Below are 19,906 nucleotides of genomic sequence, written 5' to 3'. Positions count from 1 at the left end.
CTTACTTACATTCATTCATTCATTATTTATTTATTTTAAAATTTATTTATTCATGAGAGACACAGAGAGAGAGAGAGAGAGAGAGAGAGAGAGAGAGAGAGAGAGAGAGAGAGGGGCAGAGATCCAGGCAGAGGGAGAAGCAGGCTCCACGCAGGGCCCCGAGGCGGGGCTCCATCCTGGGTCTCCAGGGTCACGCCCCGGGCTGCAGGCGGCGCTAACCGCTGGGCCACCGGGCGTCCCCAGGAGGCTTACACCTAAACTTTGACCACAGCACTGAAGAGAGCGGTACCGGGATGCTGGCAGCCCCCGCTCCCTGCGTGGCTTCTCCGTGGCCTCGTGTCCTTGGACTTCTTAGTTCGGCTTCGGGGCAACTGCATCCCATCAGCGCTTTCACTTCCCTTTACAGCCACAACAGACGTTCCTATCTCTTTGCCTTCAGGCTCTCGCTCGCAGCCACTCTGCTGCCGTTGCGTTTTATGGACATTCTTTAGCTTGCGCTACATTTAAGTGTAATGTTTGTTTTTTTAAAAAATATTTTATTTATTTACTCATGAGAGACACACACAGAGACAGAGAGAGAGAGAGAGAGGCAGAGACGCAGGCAGAGGGAGACGCAGGTTCGATGCGGGACTCGAACCCGCGACCCGGGGTCACGCCCCGGGCTCCAGGCGGCGCTAACCGCTGAGCCACCGGGCTGCGCAGGTATAATGTGTTCATCGTGGTTTCTTTTTCTTTTCTTTTTTTTTTTCTTTTCTTCCTTTTCTCCGGCGGCCAGTGGCGTCTAAGGCTGGGTTAGACGCCGCGCAGCCTGCAGGGCTCCGGGGGCGAGTGTGCAGGGGGGCGGCGCGGCCCACGGGGCAGGGAGCCCGGCCGTCCGACCCGCCGCCTGCGAGCCGGGGAAAGCCCCGGAGGTCTCGGGGCTGCCCCCCCCCCCGCCCCGCGCGGCGCCTCTCCTACCTGCCGGGACCCTCCCGAGCGAGGCCCGCTCCGCCGGCCGCTCCAACCGGCTCCGCGTTCCCCTGCGCGGCAGACGCCGTCGACGAGCCGCCACGAGCGCCCCCATCCCGCCGCCTCCCCGCCGCTCCCGGCGTGCCCCGCGGCCCCACGCGCTGGCAGCTCGGCGGGGCGGGGCCTCCGAGGGAAGCGCCGCGCTCGGCCACGTGACTTCCTTCCGGGAGAGCCTCCGCGGGCCTCCCAGCCACCGGCGCGGCCCGCCCCACCACGCCTGCGCGGCGCGGTTGGCCCTCCAGTCGCTCCCGGCGAGGGGGCGGGGCGCGCCCACGACCGCGCCGCTCATTGGCTCGAGCTGCCGTCGCTCGGTTGCGTTGCCGCGGCGCCCGCGGGGGCGGGGCCGCCGGAAGCCCCGCCCCCCGGCCGCCGGGCCCGTGGCTGGCTGGCGGAGGCTGTCACTCCCGGGCGGCTTCCCTGCGGCCGGCGCTCGGTTGGGGGCGGGAGGAGGAGGGGCCGGCTTGGGGTCCGACCAGCCGCAGCCGCCGCCGCCGCCGCCGCCGCCGCCGCCGCCGCCGCCGCCTGCGCGGGGCTATGAGCAGCGGGCGACGCGCCCTCCGCCGCTCCGCGCAGCGCTAGTCGCCGCCCGGGTGCCCAGCGCCGCGGCCCGCGGCCCCCTCGGCTCCCCCAGCGCGGCCGGCGACGCGAGGCGGGGGCAGGATGAGGATGGCGGTGGACTTCGAGGAGTGCCTCAAGGACTCGCCCCGCTTCAGGTACCGGCGGCCTGCCAGGCCCCGAGCCCCAGCGCGCTTCCTCCGCCGCCGCGGCCCTGCCTGCGCTCCGCCCCCGGCCCCGCCGACGAGGCCCGGCGCCACCCCCCCCGCCGCCGTCCAGCGCCCGGCCGCCCGGCGGGTCTGCGGGGGGCGGAAGTGGGAGCGCCCTCTCTCCTCCCGCGGCGGGCGGCGGCGGCGGCGGCGGCGGCGGCGGCGGCCCGGGGCTCCGGCAGCCCGGCCCCTCGGCTCCGTCCCGGCTGGGCTCCGTCCTCGGCTCCGTCCTCGGCCCGGGGCTCGGTCCTCGGCTCGGGCTCCGTCCTCGGCTCCGGGGCTCGGGCTCCGTCCTTGGCTCCGTCCTCGGCTCCGGGGCTCCATCCTCGGCTCCGTCCTCGGGCTGGGCTCCGTCCTCGGGTCCGTCCTCGGCTCCGGGGCTCGGTCCTCCGGCTGGGCTGGGTTCAGTCCTCGGCTCGGGCTCCGTCCTCGGCTCCATCCTTGGCTCCGTTTTCGGCCCGGGACTCCATCCTCGGCTCCGTCCTCGGCTCCGGGGCTCCGTCCTCGGGTCCGTCCTCGGCCCAGGCTGTGTCCTCCGTCCACCGGCTGGGCTCCGTCCTCGGCCCCGGGGCTCCATCCTCGGCTCCATCCTCGGCTGCATCCTCGGGCCGGGCTCCGTCGGCCGAGCCGAGCGGCAGCCCTGGGCGTCCCGAGCCCGTGCACCTCCGCCTCCGGTCCGCGCTCCTCGGGGCTCCAGAGCGGTTTCCAGGGGACCCCTTTGCCGGGTTCTATCTCCCGGAGCGTTCGTACGGCTGCCCTCGGGCCGCTCAAGAGTAAGGGAGGCCTTGGGACGTGCGTTAGCCGGGGAGCCCCCGGGTACCAGCCTGCCCAGCTGCAGGCCGAGCAGCGCTCGGGGATGCTTGCCTGCATCCTTCTGGGAACTAGCTGTGCGCATCCTTTTTTTTTTTTTTTTGTAAAGATTTTATTTATTTGTTAGAGACAGAGAGAGAGAGAGAGAGAGAGAGGCAGAGACCCAGGCTGAGGGAGCAGCAGGCTCCACGCAGGGAGCCCGACGTGGGACTCGATCCCATGACCCCGGGGTCACGCCCTGGGCTGCAGGCGGCGCTAACCGCTGGGCCACCCGGGCCGCTCCATGTTCTCATTCTTACCACGGATTTCCCCGTTCCCTTTACAGTGAAACGCAAAGAATTGGTAAAACCGAGGAACTCCTACTTCTAAGAACATTTTGTTTTGTTTTGCCTTTTTTTTTTTTTTTTTTGGAGGAGGGTGCTAATTTTATTCGCAGCTTAGAGCTGTTGTTTGTAAAAAGCTGCATCTGGTTTGATCGTGGTTGTTGGCATTCGTTTTTTTGACAGTTTTATGGTCCAAGTGAATTAAAAGGACCCAGAGGGGACACGCATGGATTGCCTAGGACAGCTTCTCAGGTTGGAGTGCAGACTGTGGCAGATGAAGTGATTTTTAAAGTATACCTCAGAAAACCCTGCTTTTCGTGAATTTTTGTTTAGATGACTTGGCTTTTTTTTTTTTTTTTTTAATGAAGCAGCACAGCATTTTTCCTCTGGAGAATGTGGATTTATACTCAATTTGTTTCACATATTAAGTTTGATTTAAAAAAAAACAAGTTGAGAGAAGGGATATGGAAATACTTGTGGCCGCTGATGTTCAGAAACTTGTGATGTCTTTGTTTTTGAAATAAAGGAATAATTGAATATAAAATAAGAGGGAAAGATACTGATTAGATGGTATGGAATATTATGGTGAACTTTGTTAAACTTGAGTATATTCTATTTTAATTCAGTATTAGAGATTTTTCAAGCGTTGCTTCTGGTATTCCAGTTATTGTTGGCTGCACATTGGGATGAGAAGTCAAGCTTGAAGGAACTCCAGTATCTGGTATACGTTTTTTTTAAAGCTGCATTAGATTTGCAATAGAAGAGGGGCCTCCCGGGTGACTAGATCAGTTAAGCATCTTCCTTTGGCTTGGTCTTGATCTCAGGGTCCTGGGATCTCGTCCTGAGTCTGACTCTGCTCAGCAGGGAGCCTGCTTCTCCCTCTCTCTTTCCCTCTCTCTGCCTTCTGCTCTGCCTGCTTGTGCTGTTTCTCTTATTCTCTGTCAAATAAATAAATAAAATCTTAAAAGATTTGCAATGGAAGTATGCCAAGAAATAAAAGTCTCATCGTTCACATTCCTAATTTTTCTAGTCTCTATGTAAGTATGTATAGCATTTGAAAATAATGTTTTAGAATTCTTTTATCCATATGCTTCATGTGTAAGAGAAATTTGACTTTTAAGAGTATCTGCATGTTGTGAGTGATATGTTGAAACTTTCATATTAGAATAGAAGATTTGTGAGGGGTGAGCTTGTTAGTGGTTTTGGTTTTGGTTTTTAAAAAAATCTTAGATTTTATTTAAGAGAGAGTGTGGGAAAGCATGAGCAGGGGCAGGGACGGGGTGGGGGGAGCAGAGGCAGAGGGAAAAGAGACTCCCTGCTGAGCAGAGAGGCTGCCTGGGGTCTCCATCCCAGCACCGCGAGGTCACGATGTGAGCCGAAGGCAGACACTTAACTGACTGAGCCACCCTGGCGCCCTGTTTATGCTTTTTGATTGCAAGGCAGCTGCACCATTTATTCCTTGTGGGGTTCTGATCTGTTGTGCTGTTTTTAAACTAATTCTTACTTTTATTTCCCTTCATACACAAATCTTCTGGCATTTAAGTCTGGCATGTGGACATGCCTTAGGTGTTGTAGAATTGATGCAGAAGGCAGATCTTGCTGAAGAAAAATTTCACCAGTGTTCAAGTTTTAATCATTAATTGTCCTGCTAGGTTGATAAGGAAAATTGGAGGGGAGATTGATGAAATAGGGGGAGAAGGATGTTGCTATTGCAGCATTGTCTGTAGTAATTTGAATAAAGCCAGTGGTTACGTTTACATTCCTATGAACATTTTTTTGTTTGTTTTGTTTTTAGATTGGAAGGCACATTGCATTGTGTAATTTTGTGCATCCAGATTTAGTTTTAAAAACCAGTCTAAAGGTCAACATCTTGTTCATCTAAAAATCTACCAGAAAGTACATGTGCCTAAGTATACTTTTTTTAAGTGGGAATTTTCCAATTTGATCAACATTTGTTTGAACAAGTTTGAATTTGTTTGGACCCTAAATTGTATATGCAGTTGGTCTTTAAAATTTTATAAAATTTTAATAAAATTGTGCTTTTATTTAAACGTGGTTCACACAGGAAGTGAATATTTTCTTTTTAAAGTTTTTATTTATTTATTCATGAGAGATGCAGAGAGAGAGGCAGAGACACAGGCAGAGGGAGAAGTAGGCTCCCTGTGGGGAGCCTGATGTGGGACTCTTTCCCTGGTCTCTAGGATCACTAAACCGCTGAGCCACCCAGGGATCCCCGAATATTTTGTTTGAAACCAAAAGCTGAATTAATTTGTGCTTTCTGAATTGTAAAACATTTTTGCTCTAACGAGTGTTCAAATATAAGAATACTGGCATTTATAAGTCTTCAAAACTTTAGTTTTTACCTGACGCACATTTATGTTTTATCCTTAACACTGTTTATTGTGTGTCATTCTGAAAGTTTTTTCATTTGTAGATTCTGTTTCAGATATGGTCTTTATTGGAGAACTTAGGAAAAAAATCTTAAAAAGGTTTTTTGGGGAGAAAGGTTTTAATGGGTGAAAGACTTTGATATAATATTTATCTATGTAGGTTATGTTTTGCTCTTAAATCGCAAATTTACCTTCCATCTTTAGAACAGATAGACTTAACAACTGATGCTTTATGCATGGCAAACATAGAGGACGAGGAATGTGGGGAAACATCCTTTCATTTCTCGAGTGGTAGAATGAAATTATTAAGTAGATCTATTGTGAACTGAAATACAGGTATCCTGCTATTCCTCATTGCAGCTTGTAATTCCTCATTTAGTGTAATACCAACTTAAGTTGAAATAAGGAAGAACAAGCTGCTATAATATGGCAGACAGATTTCATACTAGATGCTTTCATGGCTATTCTCTAATTTAATATTAAAATGTACTGTGAAGTAGGAATTATCTTCATTTTTAAAATTCAAAAAAGAAATCCCAAACTTGATATCTTGAGAAGTTAAAATTAACTTTTTTAATGGTGGACTTTCAAATGGTTGACCTGGTGAATTCACTCTTTTTATGCTGTCTCTCAAGCCACAGAGTTTAGTTGTGTTAATTAAGTTTGCATTAAGTTGGTTTATGGTGTTTTTTTTTTTATCATACAGAAATTTAAAAACTGGTTTTAGGGTATTGCCTAGAAAAGTCTCCCCATCCCGTTATTATTTATAGAATATTTTTCTATCATTTCATAGTAATTTTTAGTTTCATGTAATAAAACTGGATTTTAGTTTTGAGAGAGAGTTCAATTTTATTTTCTTCCTAATAGAAGTCATTTGTCCTAACACCTTTTATTGAATAGTTAATATTATTTATACACACACACAAACACACACCTTTGTATATTTTTCTGGGTTCTACTCTTTTTTTATTTTTTTTAATTTTTATTTATTTATGATAGTCACAGAGAGAGAGAGAGAGAGAGAGAGAGAGGCGCAGAGACATAGGCAGAGGGAGAAGCAGGCTCCACGCACCGGGAGCCCGACGTGGGACTCGATCCCGGGTCTCCAGGATCGCGCCCTGGGCCAAAGGCAGGCGCCAAACTGCTGCGCCACCCAGGGATCCCATGGGTTCTACTCTTTTTCACTAATATGTTTGTCTATTTGTCAACTACCATTAATATTTTAGTTACAATACTTTTCATAACTAGTCTGTTGTAATATCTGGTGGGACAAATTTTTCCTTGTCCCCTCCCTCCCAATTTAATGGCTATTCTTGAATATTTTGTTTTTGTAGTACTTTCTTCAATTTCAGAAAAGGGTATGCCATTCTGGTGTATTTTGCCCTTCTTTCTTTTTTTTTTTTTTAAGATTTTATTTATTTATTCATGAGAGACACACACACACAGAGAGAGACAGAGACACAGGCAGAGAGAGAAGCAGGCTCCATGCAGGGAGCCCGACGTGGAACTCGATCCCGGGACTCCAGGATCACGCCCTGGGCTGAAGGTGGAAACTCAACCACTGAGCCACCCAAGGCTTCCTGCCCTTATTTCTTTAAAAACTTTTTCTTCTATAAAATTTCAGTGTTGTTACATACAAAGGTATATTTACAAGAAACATACTTTAGTTTTTTTAAAATTTTAAAAAATATTTTAAAAACATATTTGACAGCACAAGCAGGGGGAGCGGCAGAGGGAGAGGGAGAAGCAGGCTCCCTGCTGAGCAGGAATCAGGTGCAGGGCTTGATCCCAGGACTCTGGGATCACAACTGGAGCCAAAGGCAGATGCTTAACTGACTGAGCCACCCAGGCACCCAGGAGTATTTTTCTTTTTGTTTTTTAATGATAATTTATTTTTGTTTATTTATTTTTAAGGACTCTCTATACCCAGTGTGGGGTTTGAACTCATACAGGAAACATTAGATTCAAAGACACAAATAGGTTGAAAGCAAAAGGATAAAAAAGATAAATCATGCAAACAGTACTCAAAAGAGAGTTGGAATTATATACTAATATCACTTAAAATAGACCTTAAGACAAAAATTACTAGAGATAAAGGACATTTTATAATGATAAAAAGGTCAATCCATCAGGAAGACCTAACACCTACACACATTCACTTAGCAGATCCCCAAATACTTGAAGCAAAAACTGACAGAATTCAAGGAAGAAATAGACAATTCAGTAATAAGAGTTGAAAACATAAATACTTTCAATAATGGGCGGAACAATTAGGAGAAGATCAACAAGGAAATAGATGTGAGTTATAACACAATAAATAAGCCAACAAGATAATAATAGGTGCATAATAAATGATAGATGTATAATATAATTAAAACATAATCTGTACAACATGTCATACAACAAAAGTGAGTTCACATTCTTCTCCAGTACATGTGAAACATTTTTCAGCATAGCCTGTATGTTCGGCTATTAAGCAGGCTTCAATAAATTTAAAAGTTTTGAGACCATGCAAAATATGTTCTTTGACCACCATGACATGAAACTACAAATCAGTAACAAGAAAATCATGGGACTCCTGGATGGCTCAGCGGTTGAGCGTCTGCCTTCGGCTCAGGTCCTAATCCCAGGTTTTGGGATCGGGTCCTGCATCAGGCTCCTTACGGGGAGCCAGCTTGTGCCTGTGTCTCTGCCTCTCTCTCTCTCAGTGTCTCTCATGAATAAATAAATCTTTAAAAAAAAAATCCAAAAAAACCCAGAAATATGTGGAAATTAAGTAACACAGTCTGAAATAACCGATGAATCTAAGAAGAAATCATAAAGGAAATTAGGAAGTACTTTCAGGGTTCCCTGGGTGGCTCAGTTGGTTAGCATTGTCTTTGGCTCCAGTCAGGATCCCAGGGTCCTGGATGGAGCCTGGCATCCAGCCTATCCAGCCCTGACCTGGACGGGCTGGGTATCATCTCAGGCTCCTTGCTCAGCTGGAGTGTGCTTCTCTCTCCCTCTGCCTGCCGCTATCCCAGTTTGTACACTCTCTCTTGATCACTCTTTCTCAAATAATAATAATAAAAAAAAGGTCTTAAAAAAAGGAAATACTTTGAGACAAATAAAAACAAAACCATGTATAAAACTTATGGGATGCAGCTAAAGCAGTGCCTGGAGGAACATTTATACCTGCAAACATCTGTGTTAAAATCATCTCAAATCATAATCAAACCATATAAAGAAACTACAAAAAGGAACTAGTGAAGTGATCTCAAAGCAGGAAGAGGGAGGAGATAAAGACTAGAGCAGAAATTTAAAGTTTATTTATTTTTATTTATGATAGTCACAGAGAGAGAGAGAGAGAGAGGCAGAGATACAGGCAGAGGGAGAAGCAGGCTCCATGCACCGGGAGCCCGACGTGGGATTCGATCCCGGGTCTCCAGGATCGCGCCCTGGGCCAAAGGCAGGCGCCAAACCGCTGCGCCACCCAGGGATCCCTAGAGCAGAAATTTAAAAAGAGAATAGAAGAACAGGAGAAAAAGTAATAAAACCAAAAGTTAGTCTTTCAAAAAGAGCAATAAAATTGACATCTTCAGCTAGACCGAAAAGAAAAAGAAGACCCAAATGACTAGATTCAGGAATGGAAGGGAGGACATTGCTTTGTCCTACAGAAATACAAAGGGTTATAAGAGAATATTGTGAATAATTCTATGACAATAAGCTAGATGAAATGGATATATTCCTAGAAAGATGCAATCTTTTGAAACCAACTCAAGAAGAAATGGAAAATCTGAATAGACCTAAAAATATATAAAATATATACAATATACAATACAATAATTTATATAATTTTATGTATATAATTTTACATGTACATGTATATACTTTGAATTAATACTCAAAAAGCTTCCTCTAGGGGGCGCTTGGGTGGCTCAGTTGGTTAAGCGTCTGCCTTCAGCTCAGGTCAAGATCCCAGTGTCCTGGGATGGATCCTGACGCTCTGTGTTGGACTCGCTCCCTGCTCTTTTTTCTCCTTCCCACTACTCATGCTGTCGTGCTTTCTCTCTCTCTCAAATAAATAAATAAAATCTTTAAAAAGACAAAAGCTTCCTAGGTGGTTCAGTTGGTTTAACTGTGTGCCTCCTGCTCAGGTCCTATCTAAGGGTCCTGGGATTAAGCCTCATGTGGGGCTCTGCTTGGTGGTGAGCCTACTTCTCCCTCTGCCTTTCCTTCTGTGATCTCTCAAATAAAAAATCTTTAAAAAATTAAATAAAAAAAAAAGTGCCTCAGTTGGTTCAGCATCTGACTCTTTGTCTTGGCTCAGATCTTGATCTTGGGGTTGTGGGTTCAGGTGTCCTGTTAGGCTCCATCTGGATGTGGAGCCTACTTAAAAAAACAAAAACAAAAACAAAACTTCCCCCAAAGGAAAAGCCCAAGGTAAGATGGCTTTACCAATGAATTCTTCCAAATGTTTAAAGGTCAGTAAGCAATAATTCTTTACAAACTTTCCATGAAATAGAAGAGGAGGTATCACCAAGTCATTCTGTGAGGTCAGTGTTACTACCAAAGCCAAAGATATCACAAGAAAACAACAGACTGATAATCCTTTATAAATACAGATACAAGAATCCTTAGCAAAATATTAGCAAGCCAAATATAGCAACATATAAAAAAGATTGTACATCATGACCAAATGGGATTTATCCAGGAATGCAAAATACCAATGAAAGTAGAATAAAGGACAAAAACTATTTAATCATCTTAATAGACATAGAACAATATTTGGCAATTCAACACACTTCCATAGTGAAAATATTTAGTAAAGCAGGAATACAGTACTTTCTTAACTTGGTAAAGAACATGTATGGAACATTCCTATATAACATCATACTTAAAAGACTAAAAGTTTTCCCCTATAACCGTGAATAAAAGTCCACTCTCTCTACTGCTATTCCACAATGTAGTAGGGGTAATAGCCAAAGTGTTTGGCAGGAAAGAAAAATAAAAGACATCCATATTAAAAAGAAGAAAAAAAAAAGTAGTGCTACAACTATTTTTACTTTTATTTTTTTAAAGATTTAATTCATGAGAGACACAGAGAGGCAGAGACATAGGCAGAGGGAGAAGCAAGCTCCCTGTGGGGACCCCAATGTGGGACTTGATCCCAGGACCCCAGAATCACACCCCGAGCCAAAGGCAGACACTCAACCCTGAGCTGCCCAGGTGTCCCTATTTCTACTTTTATTTTTTAAAAGATTTTATTTATTTATTCAAGACAGAGAGAGAGAGAGGCAGAGACACAGGCAGAGGGAGAAGCAGGCTCCACGCAGGGAGCCCGACACGGGACTCGATCCCCGGTCTCCAGGATCATACCCCGGGCTGAAGGCGGCGCCAAACCGCTGGGCCATTGGGGCTGCCCTCTACTTTTAGATTATATATCTTGTATATAGAAAATGTTAAGGAATCCACCAAAAATCTGTTGGAGCTAATAAGTTTAGCAAGCCAGCAGGATGTAAGGTCAGTGTACAAAAGTCATTTGTATTTCTATGTACTAGCAAAGAAAATCATTCTATTGAACAGTGTCATCAAGAATAAAATATAAAGGCATAAATCTGGCCAAAGAAGTACAAGACTGTATACTGTATAGGATTGTACGATGAAAACCATATAACATCATTGAAAGAAATTAAAGACCTAAATTAAGGGAAAGATATTTCATGTTCATGGATCAGAAGACTTAATATTGTTAAGATTACAATATCCCCAAATTCTCTTCCCTTATAGGCTAAAGGCAACCCCTATCAAAATTTCCAGCTAATTTCTTTGAAGTCTGGCAAGTTCATCCTAAAATTCATATGGAAATGCAAGTGACCAGAATAGCCAAAACAATCCATAAAAAGAACGAAGTTGGAGGGTTTACTTCCCATTTTAAAACCACTACACAGCTATTGTAATCAAGACAGTGTGGAATTGGCATTTAAGTAAGATATATATAGATCAATGGAATAGAGTCCAGAAACCCTTAAATTTATGAAAAACCAGGTTTTGACAAGGGTTCCAGTACAATCAATGGAGAAAGAATAGTCTTTTTAACAAGTGGTGCTGTAAACAACTGTACATCCACATGTAAAAGAATGAAGTTAGACCCCTGTATTGCATCCTATCTGAACATTAGGTCAAAATGGATCATAGACCTAAATATAAGAGCTAAAACTATACAATTTTCAGAAGAAAACAAGAGTAAATCTTTGTACCCAAAATATTTACTTGAATTGCCTTGTTTCCAAAAGATTTACCTTGAATTAGGCAGTGGTTTTTTAGGTACAATCCCTAAAGAACAAGCAAGTATAGAAAAAATTGGCAAATTCAATTTCATCAAAGTTTAAAACTTTTGTGCTTCAAAGGACACATCAAGAATGTGAAAGGATGGGGATCCCTGGGTGGCGCAGTGGTTTGGCGCCTGCCTTTGGCCCAGGGCACGATCCTGGAGACCCGGGATCGAATCCCACATCAGGCTCCTGGTGCATGGAGCCTGCTTCTCCCTCTGCCTGTGTCTCTACCCCTCTCTCTCTGTATGACTATCATAAATAAATAAAAAATTTTTAAAAAAATATGAAAGGATGATGTACAGAATGTTAGAAGTATTTGCAAATTATGTAAGGGATATGTATCCAAAGAATATAAAGAACTCTACAACTCAGCAATAAAAATGAGCAAATAATCCAGATTAAAAACAGGCAAAGGGGGACACCTGGGTGGCTCAGCGGTTTAGCGCCACCTTCGGCTCAGGGTGTGATCTTGGAGACCTGGAATCGAGTCCCGCGTCGGGCTCCCTGCATGGAGCCTGCTTCTCCCTCTGCCTGTGTCTCTGCCTCTCTCTCTCATGAATGAATGAATAAATAAAATCTTAAAAAAAAAAAAAAACAACAGGCAAGGATTTGAATAAACATTTCTCCAAAGAAGATATACAAATGGTCAATAAGCACATGAAAGCTGCTCAAGATCATTGTTCAGCATATATTCAGTAACCATCTTGGGATTCTGTATTCTGAATCTTCTGGCTTCAAATTAGCTTTACCAGTGCACTTTGAAGACTTAGGTTCTGGCTTTCTCTGGTCTAAATGAGTTCCCATTTTTTTTACCTGCCTTTCAGTTCCCAGAATTGTGTTGCTACTGTTACTCTTCTCTTCTTTGTCTTTGTGAAGTAGTGCTTTAAAATTTTTTTTTCTGTCATTTTAATTGGATTTTGGAGAAAATGGAGGTAAATGGGTATGGCTAACCTACGGTGTTTAACTGGAAGTTTCTGGTGCTGTTGATAGGCAAAGCATAATTCATACTGGAGAACATTGTTTTAGGGTAGTAAATATGGACCAAGGATACAACCTCTGGAGGCAGATGACTTCTGTCTTTTTCATTTATTGGTAGTGAAATCTGTGGGCAGATTTCTGAATTTTTCCCAGGCTCAGTGAGTGAGAACAATACTGCCTTTCACGGAAGTAGATAGGGAACAACCCACTTAATGCTAATTCCCTTTCCTCTTTCTCTTGTGTCCTTGAAAAGAAGTTTGGATGGTTTAGTTAAAGATGCTGGCTTTCCCATGTGGAAGTGGACTATTAGTTGGGAGCGTCTAGAATGCATGAAGAATTAGAATTAGGCATGTTACTTGTATATACGAAAATCGTCTATGTTGGTGGATTAAGAAAGAATACAAACAAATGGGCAAACTTCATTGAACTTTATAGAAGTAAAGCAGTATAGGTCTTTAAAAAGAGCCATTTATAGATTTTATGTTTAGAGTATTTAAGAAAGTAGAGTGAGCAAAAGTAGAGGAGGAAAACAAAACAAAACGGAGGACATGATGCCTTGAAGATTTATATCTGAATGATGTCAGAGCAAAGGGTAAGTAAATTGAAGGGCATGAAAGAAAATTCCCATGAGGAAGTATATATATATGTTTATTTGGGATTATGTGAAGTTTCTTTCCTTTGAATTGTATCTCTAGGAGGATCTGGACGTTAAATGAGAAGAAATGTGAGTTAAATTAGTATATCATTATTCCTATTCCAGAGTTGAAGAAATTTTCATAGAAAGAGTTGAATTGATTGCCATCTTGTAGTAATTTGTATCTTTTTTTTTCCTTTCTTAAGATTCTATTTATTTATTCATGAGAGACACAGAGAGAGAGAGAGAGGCAGAGAGAGAAGCGGGCTCCTCGCAGGAGCCTGATGTGGGACTCGATCCCAGATTCTGGGATCATGCTCTGAGCTGAAGGCAGATGCTCAACTGCTGAGCCACCCAGGTGTCCCAAGTAATTTGTATCTTAAGTAAGTCAGGGAGCACCTAGATGGCTCAGTTGGTGGAGCTTGTGACTTTTGGTCTCAGGGTTGTAAATTCAAGTCCCACCTTCGGTGTAGAGATTACTTAAAGGAATTTTTTTTTTTTTTTAAATAAGTCAGGATTCCTTAATGAAATGTAGTCAATGTTCCCTTTACAGTTTTTATATTTTCTGTGATGTCCCAGATATACTCATTTATTTTTTATTTTTTATTTTTATTTATTATTATGATAGTCACACACAGAGAGAGAGAGAGGCAGAGACACAGGCAGAGGGAGAAGCAGGCTCCATGCACCGGGAGCCCGACGTGGGATTCAATCCCGGTTCTCCAGGATCGCGCCCTGGGCCAAAGGCAGGCACTAAACCGCTGCACCACCCAGGGATCCCCAGATATACTCATTTAAATATAAAAACTTGCACTGCTAAAAAACCCAGTGCAATATTGAAATGTAAAACATGGTAAAACAGTTTAATCCAAGGCAGGCAGTGGAGAGAGTCACTTAGATGATTAATATCAAGGATTTAACTTTGTTTTTGTATGTATTTTATTTTTTTAAATTAAAAATATTTTATTTATTTGAGAGAGAGAGAGAGAGAGAGAGCATAAGCAGGGGAGTGGGAGCCTGATTTGGGGGCTCTATCCCAGGACCCTGGGATCACGACCTGAGCAGAAGGCTCAGGTGAAAACTGGTTCCCTTGTATGTATTGTACTGTATTGCATTGCATTGCATTGTATTTATTTATTTTATTTATTTATTAAGAGAGAGAGAGAGAGAGAGAGACAGAGACATAGGCAGAGGGAGGAGCAGGCTCCATGCAGGGAGGCTGACGTGGGACTCGATCCTGGGTCTCCAGGATCACACCCTGGGCCAAAGGCGGCGCTAAACCACTGAGCCACCCAGGCTGCCCACCTCCTTGGATTTTTGAGTCAATGTTTTGCACTAATATAATAATAAAGAGACTGGGTTTTATTGGTTATTGTCAAGTAATAGTTTTGTATGGATAAAAACAAGATACTTCCTAGCACATTTATCGTTTAATTGAAGACACTCTTTGGTATTTCTTTTAGGGTTTATCTGCTGGCTAAGAGCCATGTCAGTTTTTTTTTTTTTTTTAAAGATTTTATTTATTCATGAGAGACACAGAGAGAGAAACAGAGACATAGAGGGAGAAGCAGGCTCCATGCAGGGAACCCGATGTGGAACTTGATCCCGGGACTCTAGGATCATGCCTTGAGCTGAAGGCAGATGCTCAATTGCTGAGCCTCCCAGGCGATCGCCATGTCAGTTTTTGTATGAAAATAACTTTGTTTTTCTTTGATATTAGAAGGCTATTTTACTGAAGCATGGAATAGTAGGTTGGTTTTTTTTTTTTTGAAGTACAATGTCATTTCATCATCTTTTGTTCTTTTGTTTTTTACATCATTTGTTACAAGTTTTATTAGATTTATTGTTGCTATTCAAGGATAATGTATCTTTTTCTCTACTTTTTTTTTCAAAGGCGGGGGAGGGAGAGAGAAAAAGAGGAGAGGAGAGGAGAGGGTAGGGGCAGAAGGAGAGGGAAAAACAGATTCTCCAGTAGGCTCCACACCCAGCATGGGGCTTGATCTCACCGTCCTGAGATCATGACCTGAGCTGAAATCAAGAGTTAGATGATTGACTGAACCACTTCTGCTTTTTAAAACATTTTTTTTCTTTGACTGGTTTTCAGCTGTTTTACTATTATATGTGTAGGTAGGGTTTCTGTTTTATTCATCCTCCTTGGGACTTGTAGAGTTTTTTCAACATGTGGGGTATGTAGGGTATGTCTTTGATCAGTTTCTAAAATTCCTGGCAGTTATCTCTTAAATATTGTTTCGCCTTTTTCTTTCCTTTTGGGCACTCAGTTACACATGGTAGAGTCTCTTGTTGTGTCCTACACGTCTCATATTCTTTTCTGAAATGATAAGCTTCACAGAAAAGTAGAATATTGGGGATCCCTGGGTGGCTCAGTGGTTTCACGCCTGCCTTTGGCCCAGGGCGCGATCCTGGAGTCTGGGATCGAGTCCCGCATCGGGCTCCCGGCATGGAGCCTGCTTCTCCCTCTGCCTGTGTCTCTGCCTAGAGTCTCTCTCTCTCTGTGTGTCTATCATAAATAAATAAAAAATAAATCTTTAAAAAAAAAAAGAAAAGTAGAATATTATCTACTGATCTATATTCCTGTTTATTAAGCTCATCTTCCACTGTATATAATCTCCTGTGAAACCTCTCTGTGGAGTTCCTTAATTGTGTTTTTCACTTTTGGAAATTTGATTTGGTTTTGTTTTTTATTGATTCTTGGTGAAAATTGGCACCTTTGTATTTGTTCTTTGCCTATTTCTCTCTAGTTTCATGAATATATTATTGCCACTTTAAGTCCCTATATAATGAAACCAGTATTTAGGTAATTTGTGTGTCTATGTCTATTTGTTTTTTATTCATTCATTCTCGTCCTCCTCCTTTTCATTTCTTTTAGTGGGCTAGCATTTTTTATTTAATATTATAAGCTGTGTATGAAAAACTGTAAATGCTCTGGGTGATGTTATCTTTCTCTTAAGATGATTGACTCTTTCCTTTGTTAGGTAGGTAGGGTAGTAGATGATCCTCTTAGTCCAGTTGTGGAATAAGCTTTATTAGTTTCCTATTGCTGCTATAACATATTATCCAAACTTTGTGGCCTAAAACAATACAAATTCATTATCTTATAGTTTCAACACAGATCTAACTTGGCTAAAATCAAAGTGTTGGCAGGACTGCATTCCTTTCTAGATGGTCTAGAAGAGAATTTTTTTTTTTTTAACCTTTTCCAGTATCAAGAGGCTGTCCACATTATTTGGCTCATGACACTCTTCTGTCTTCAGAGACAGCAATTACTGGGGCACTTTCTGTTCTGCCTCCCTCTTTCACTTTTATAAAGACCCTCATGGCAATGTTGACCTACTTAGATATTTCTAGCATTTTCTCCCCACCCAAGTAATATGGTTATTAACCTTAATTCTGTGTGTTGCCTTAATTCACTTTATAGTGTAACCTAACATATTTATAGGTTCAGGGGATTAGGATGTTGACATCCTTCGGGGCCATTATTCTATCTACCACAGTTCCTCCCTCTGGCTTCCAAAGATTAACCTCTGCCCTATATGCAAAATCTATTCACCCCATCCCAGCACCCCTATAAGTCTCAACCCATGTTGCAATTTATATCATATTATAATCATACTGCACATTTTTGGTAGTTTTGCTACTTTTTTGTTCAGTGGTATGTTGTACATTTTCTAGATTGTTAGGAAAATTCTTTTTTTTTTTTTTGGAAAATTCTTATGATTTAAAAATGGTTGTATCCTGTTTTATCAAGATGTTATAGCATAACACTTATTGCTTATGCCTGTTTTGGATGTGTTGCTCCTCCACTTTCCTGGATTATAGATAATATGATAGCTAATAATCTCATGCTAGTTACTTTCTTGAAGAGTGTAGGCAAATGATCTTGTAAAATACCCCACATTCTGAATTTGACTGTTTACTCTCGGTAGATTCTGTTTACATATTTTTGGCAAGAATACTCACAGGTGGTAGGTGACGCATTATTTTCATCAGGAGACCGATGATGTTTGTCTTCTTGTTGGCATTGCTAATTTGGATCACTGGTGCCATGGGTGGGAGACCAGAGGGAGTGGAGGATTGAAGATCAAAGGACTTGAGCTTGAGAAGGAGCTTGATCTTCAAGGAGCAAAAGGACTAGCGTAGGTTGGAGCAACCTGAGCAGAGGGGATAATGGTAGGAGGTAAGTTCAGAGAGATAGCAGGGACCAGATCAAGTTAGGCCTTATAGGTCATCCACAGAAAGAAGTTTGGATTTTATGATAAATAGTGCAATAAGAAGTACAGTAGGAAGTTATTAGAAAGCTTTTAGCAGTCATGAGCAATTATAAGGCTTATATTTTAAAAATATTTTGACTGCTGTTTGGAAAATTAGTCGTAGGGGGCAAAAGTGAATATAGAGAGACCAGTTAAGGAAGCCATTGCAAGAAACTAGTTAACAAGGTAGGGGAGGCAAGAGATGATTTGGTAGAGAGTGGAGATAATTTTTGTCGTAGAATCAATACAAATTGCTATTGAATTGTTTGTAGGGAATGAGAAGAATATAAATAACATTTTTGGCTTTAGCAACTGGGTGGATGGAGGTATTGCTATAACTGATAAGGGGAAGGCAAGGGAAGAATAGGTTTGGGGTAAAAAAAAAAAATCAAGAATTTGATTTTTGTACTTGTTGAGTCTGAGATAGACACCCAAGTGGACCTGTTAAGTAAAATTGGCACTTCTGCATAGCCTTTTGTAATTCTACTTTACAAACAGATGCAGTCACCTCTCACATTCTCTTTTAGACTATATGTAAACTGTAACCAAGCTTACTAGCATTACATCCTTTGAGCACACTTCCTTGCATATGATACTTAGGCTATAGACTTTTATTGCCAAAAATTACTTTCATAACATAGTCATAGATTCTTTATTTTCATGTAATATGCTCTAATTTTTATTTTAGGACTTTCTCTGTTACTGTACTATTGATGAATTGCAAAACTATAAGTAGTATATGAATTGTTTAGGTTTTCTTTTCCAATGTAGTAATTAGAGTCAAACCAAAATCTTTAGGTCCTCTTGGATAGTTTGTCATAGTTGAGAGACTGATTAATCTTTCTCTAGGCTGCTTCTCCCTCTGCCTGTGTCTCTGCCTCTGTCTCTCTCTGTGTGTCTCTCATGAATGAATAAATAAAATCTTAAAAAAAAATGAGCTATTTGAAAAAAAAATGTAACTAAAGCTCCTTAAAAGCTATAAAAGGCCATAAAAAAATTGTTCCTAAGATGCTTATAGCAATTGAGAAATCAGGAGAGTGTGTTTTTTCCAAGGTAACTTTTGGAAGTGCATGCTTGTTTGGAGATATATTAAAATTTTTACCAATGGTTACTTAATTTTTTTTGAAGATTTATTTTAGAGAGAGAGAGGCAGAGGGAGAGGGAGAGAATCTCAAGCAGACTCCTTGCTGAGCAAGGAGCCTTACATGGGGCTCAATCCTACAACCCTGGGATCACCACCTGAACCGAAATCAAGAGTCACATGCTCAACTGACTGAGCCACCCAGGTGCCCCTCACACATTACTTTAAATTGTGTTCTAGGGATCCCTGGGTGGCACAGCGGTTTAGCGCCTGCTTTTGGCCCAGGGTGCGATCCTGGAGACCCGGGATCGAATCCCACGTCGGGCTCCCAGTGCATGGAGCCTGCTTCTCCCTCTGCCTATGTCTCTGCCTCTCTCTCTCTCTATCATAAATTAAAAAAAAAAATAGTGTTCTAGATTATCTGTTACTCTGTAGCAAATGAAAACTTAGGTACTTGAAATAACCATTAAAAAAATGAAACAACCATTTTATTTTATTTTGCTCAAGGTTTGTAGGTCAGGAGTTTGTAATGGTTTGGGCTGGATGGTTCATCTGTGGTCCATGGTCTGATAGTTGAGTGGCTGAGGCTGTAAGATCCACTTCCATATCTGATGTCCTGGCTCTTGGTCTTTCTGTCTTCTCTTCATATGGCATTTCATCCTTTAGAGCTTTTCCTTGTGAATAGGCTTCTCACAGCATGATAGTATTAGAGTAATTGCACTTAAATGGCAGCTAATTTTCTTTTTGTTTATTTATTTTTTAAAGTAATCTCTACACCCAATGTAGGGTTCGAACTCATGACCTCAAGATCAAGAGTAACATGCTTTTCCTACTGACCCAGCCACATGCTTCTTGGCAACTCATTTTTAAGAGACAGGAAGTTGAAACTAGCAGGCCGATTAAAGGCTAAGTTTAGAAGAGATACATCATTTCTACCATATTCTTTTAGAGCAGTCACAGGGGCCACCCAGATTCAGGAGAATAGAGAAATAGAAATATTGATATTTTGCTGGGGGAATGACAAGGTCATGTTGCAGATGACCATGTGTAGCCATCTTTAGAAAATACAGGCTGCTGCACATTGTGTCCAAACGTGTCTTGGCAATCATGAGGAAAATTAAGATGCTGTAAGATTGCGTATTTAAAGCTAAAAGCCGGGATCCCTGGGTGGCGCAGCGGTTTGGCGCCTGCCTTTGGCCCGGGGCGCGATCCTGGAGACCCGGGATCGAATCCCACGTCGGGCTCCCAGTGCGTGGAGCCTGCTTCTCCCTCTGCCTGTGTCTCTGCCTCTCTCTCTCTCTCTCTCTCTCTCTCTCTCTCTGTGACTATCATAAAT

The 19,906-nt window shown here is 42.8% G+C and overlaps 1 protein-coding gene across 1 annotated transcript in view; it reads left to right on the top strand.

Moving 5' to 3' along the window:
- Window positions 1-1,359: 1,359 nt before the first annotated feature.
- ACAP2 (ArfGAP with coiled-coil, ankyrin repeat and PH domains 2) overlaps window positions 1,360-19,906 on the top strand; it is a 131,038-nt gene continuing 112,491 nt past the window's right edge. The window contains exon 1 of the mRNA XM_055316557.1: window positions 1,360-1,721. Coding sequence (XP_055172532.1) covers window positions 1,669-1,721 — 53 coding nt within the window. The 5' untranslated portion in view covers window positions 1,360-1,668. The remainder of the gene's footprint in view (window positions 1,722-19,906) is intronic.

This window comes from Nyctereutes procyonoides, unplaced genomic scaffold (assembly GCF_905146905.1).
Source record: "Nyctereutes procyonoides isolate TBG_1078 unplaced genomic scaffold, NYPRO_anot_genome, whole genome shotgun sequence".
NCBI lineage: Eukaryota > Metazoa > Chordata > Mammalia > Carnivora > Canidae > Nyctereutes > Nyctereutes procyonoides.
Note: the sequence above shows the minus strand (reverse complement) of the source record. Positions and strands in the feature narration are given on the sequence as shown.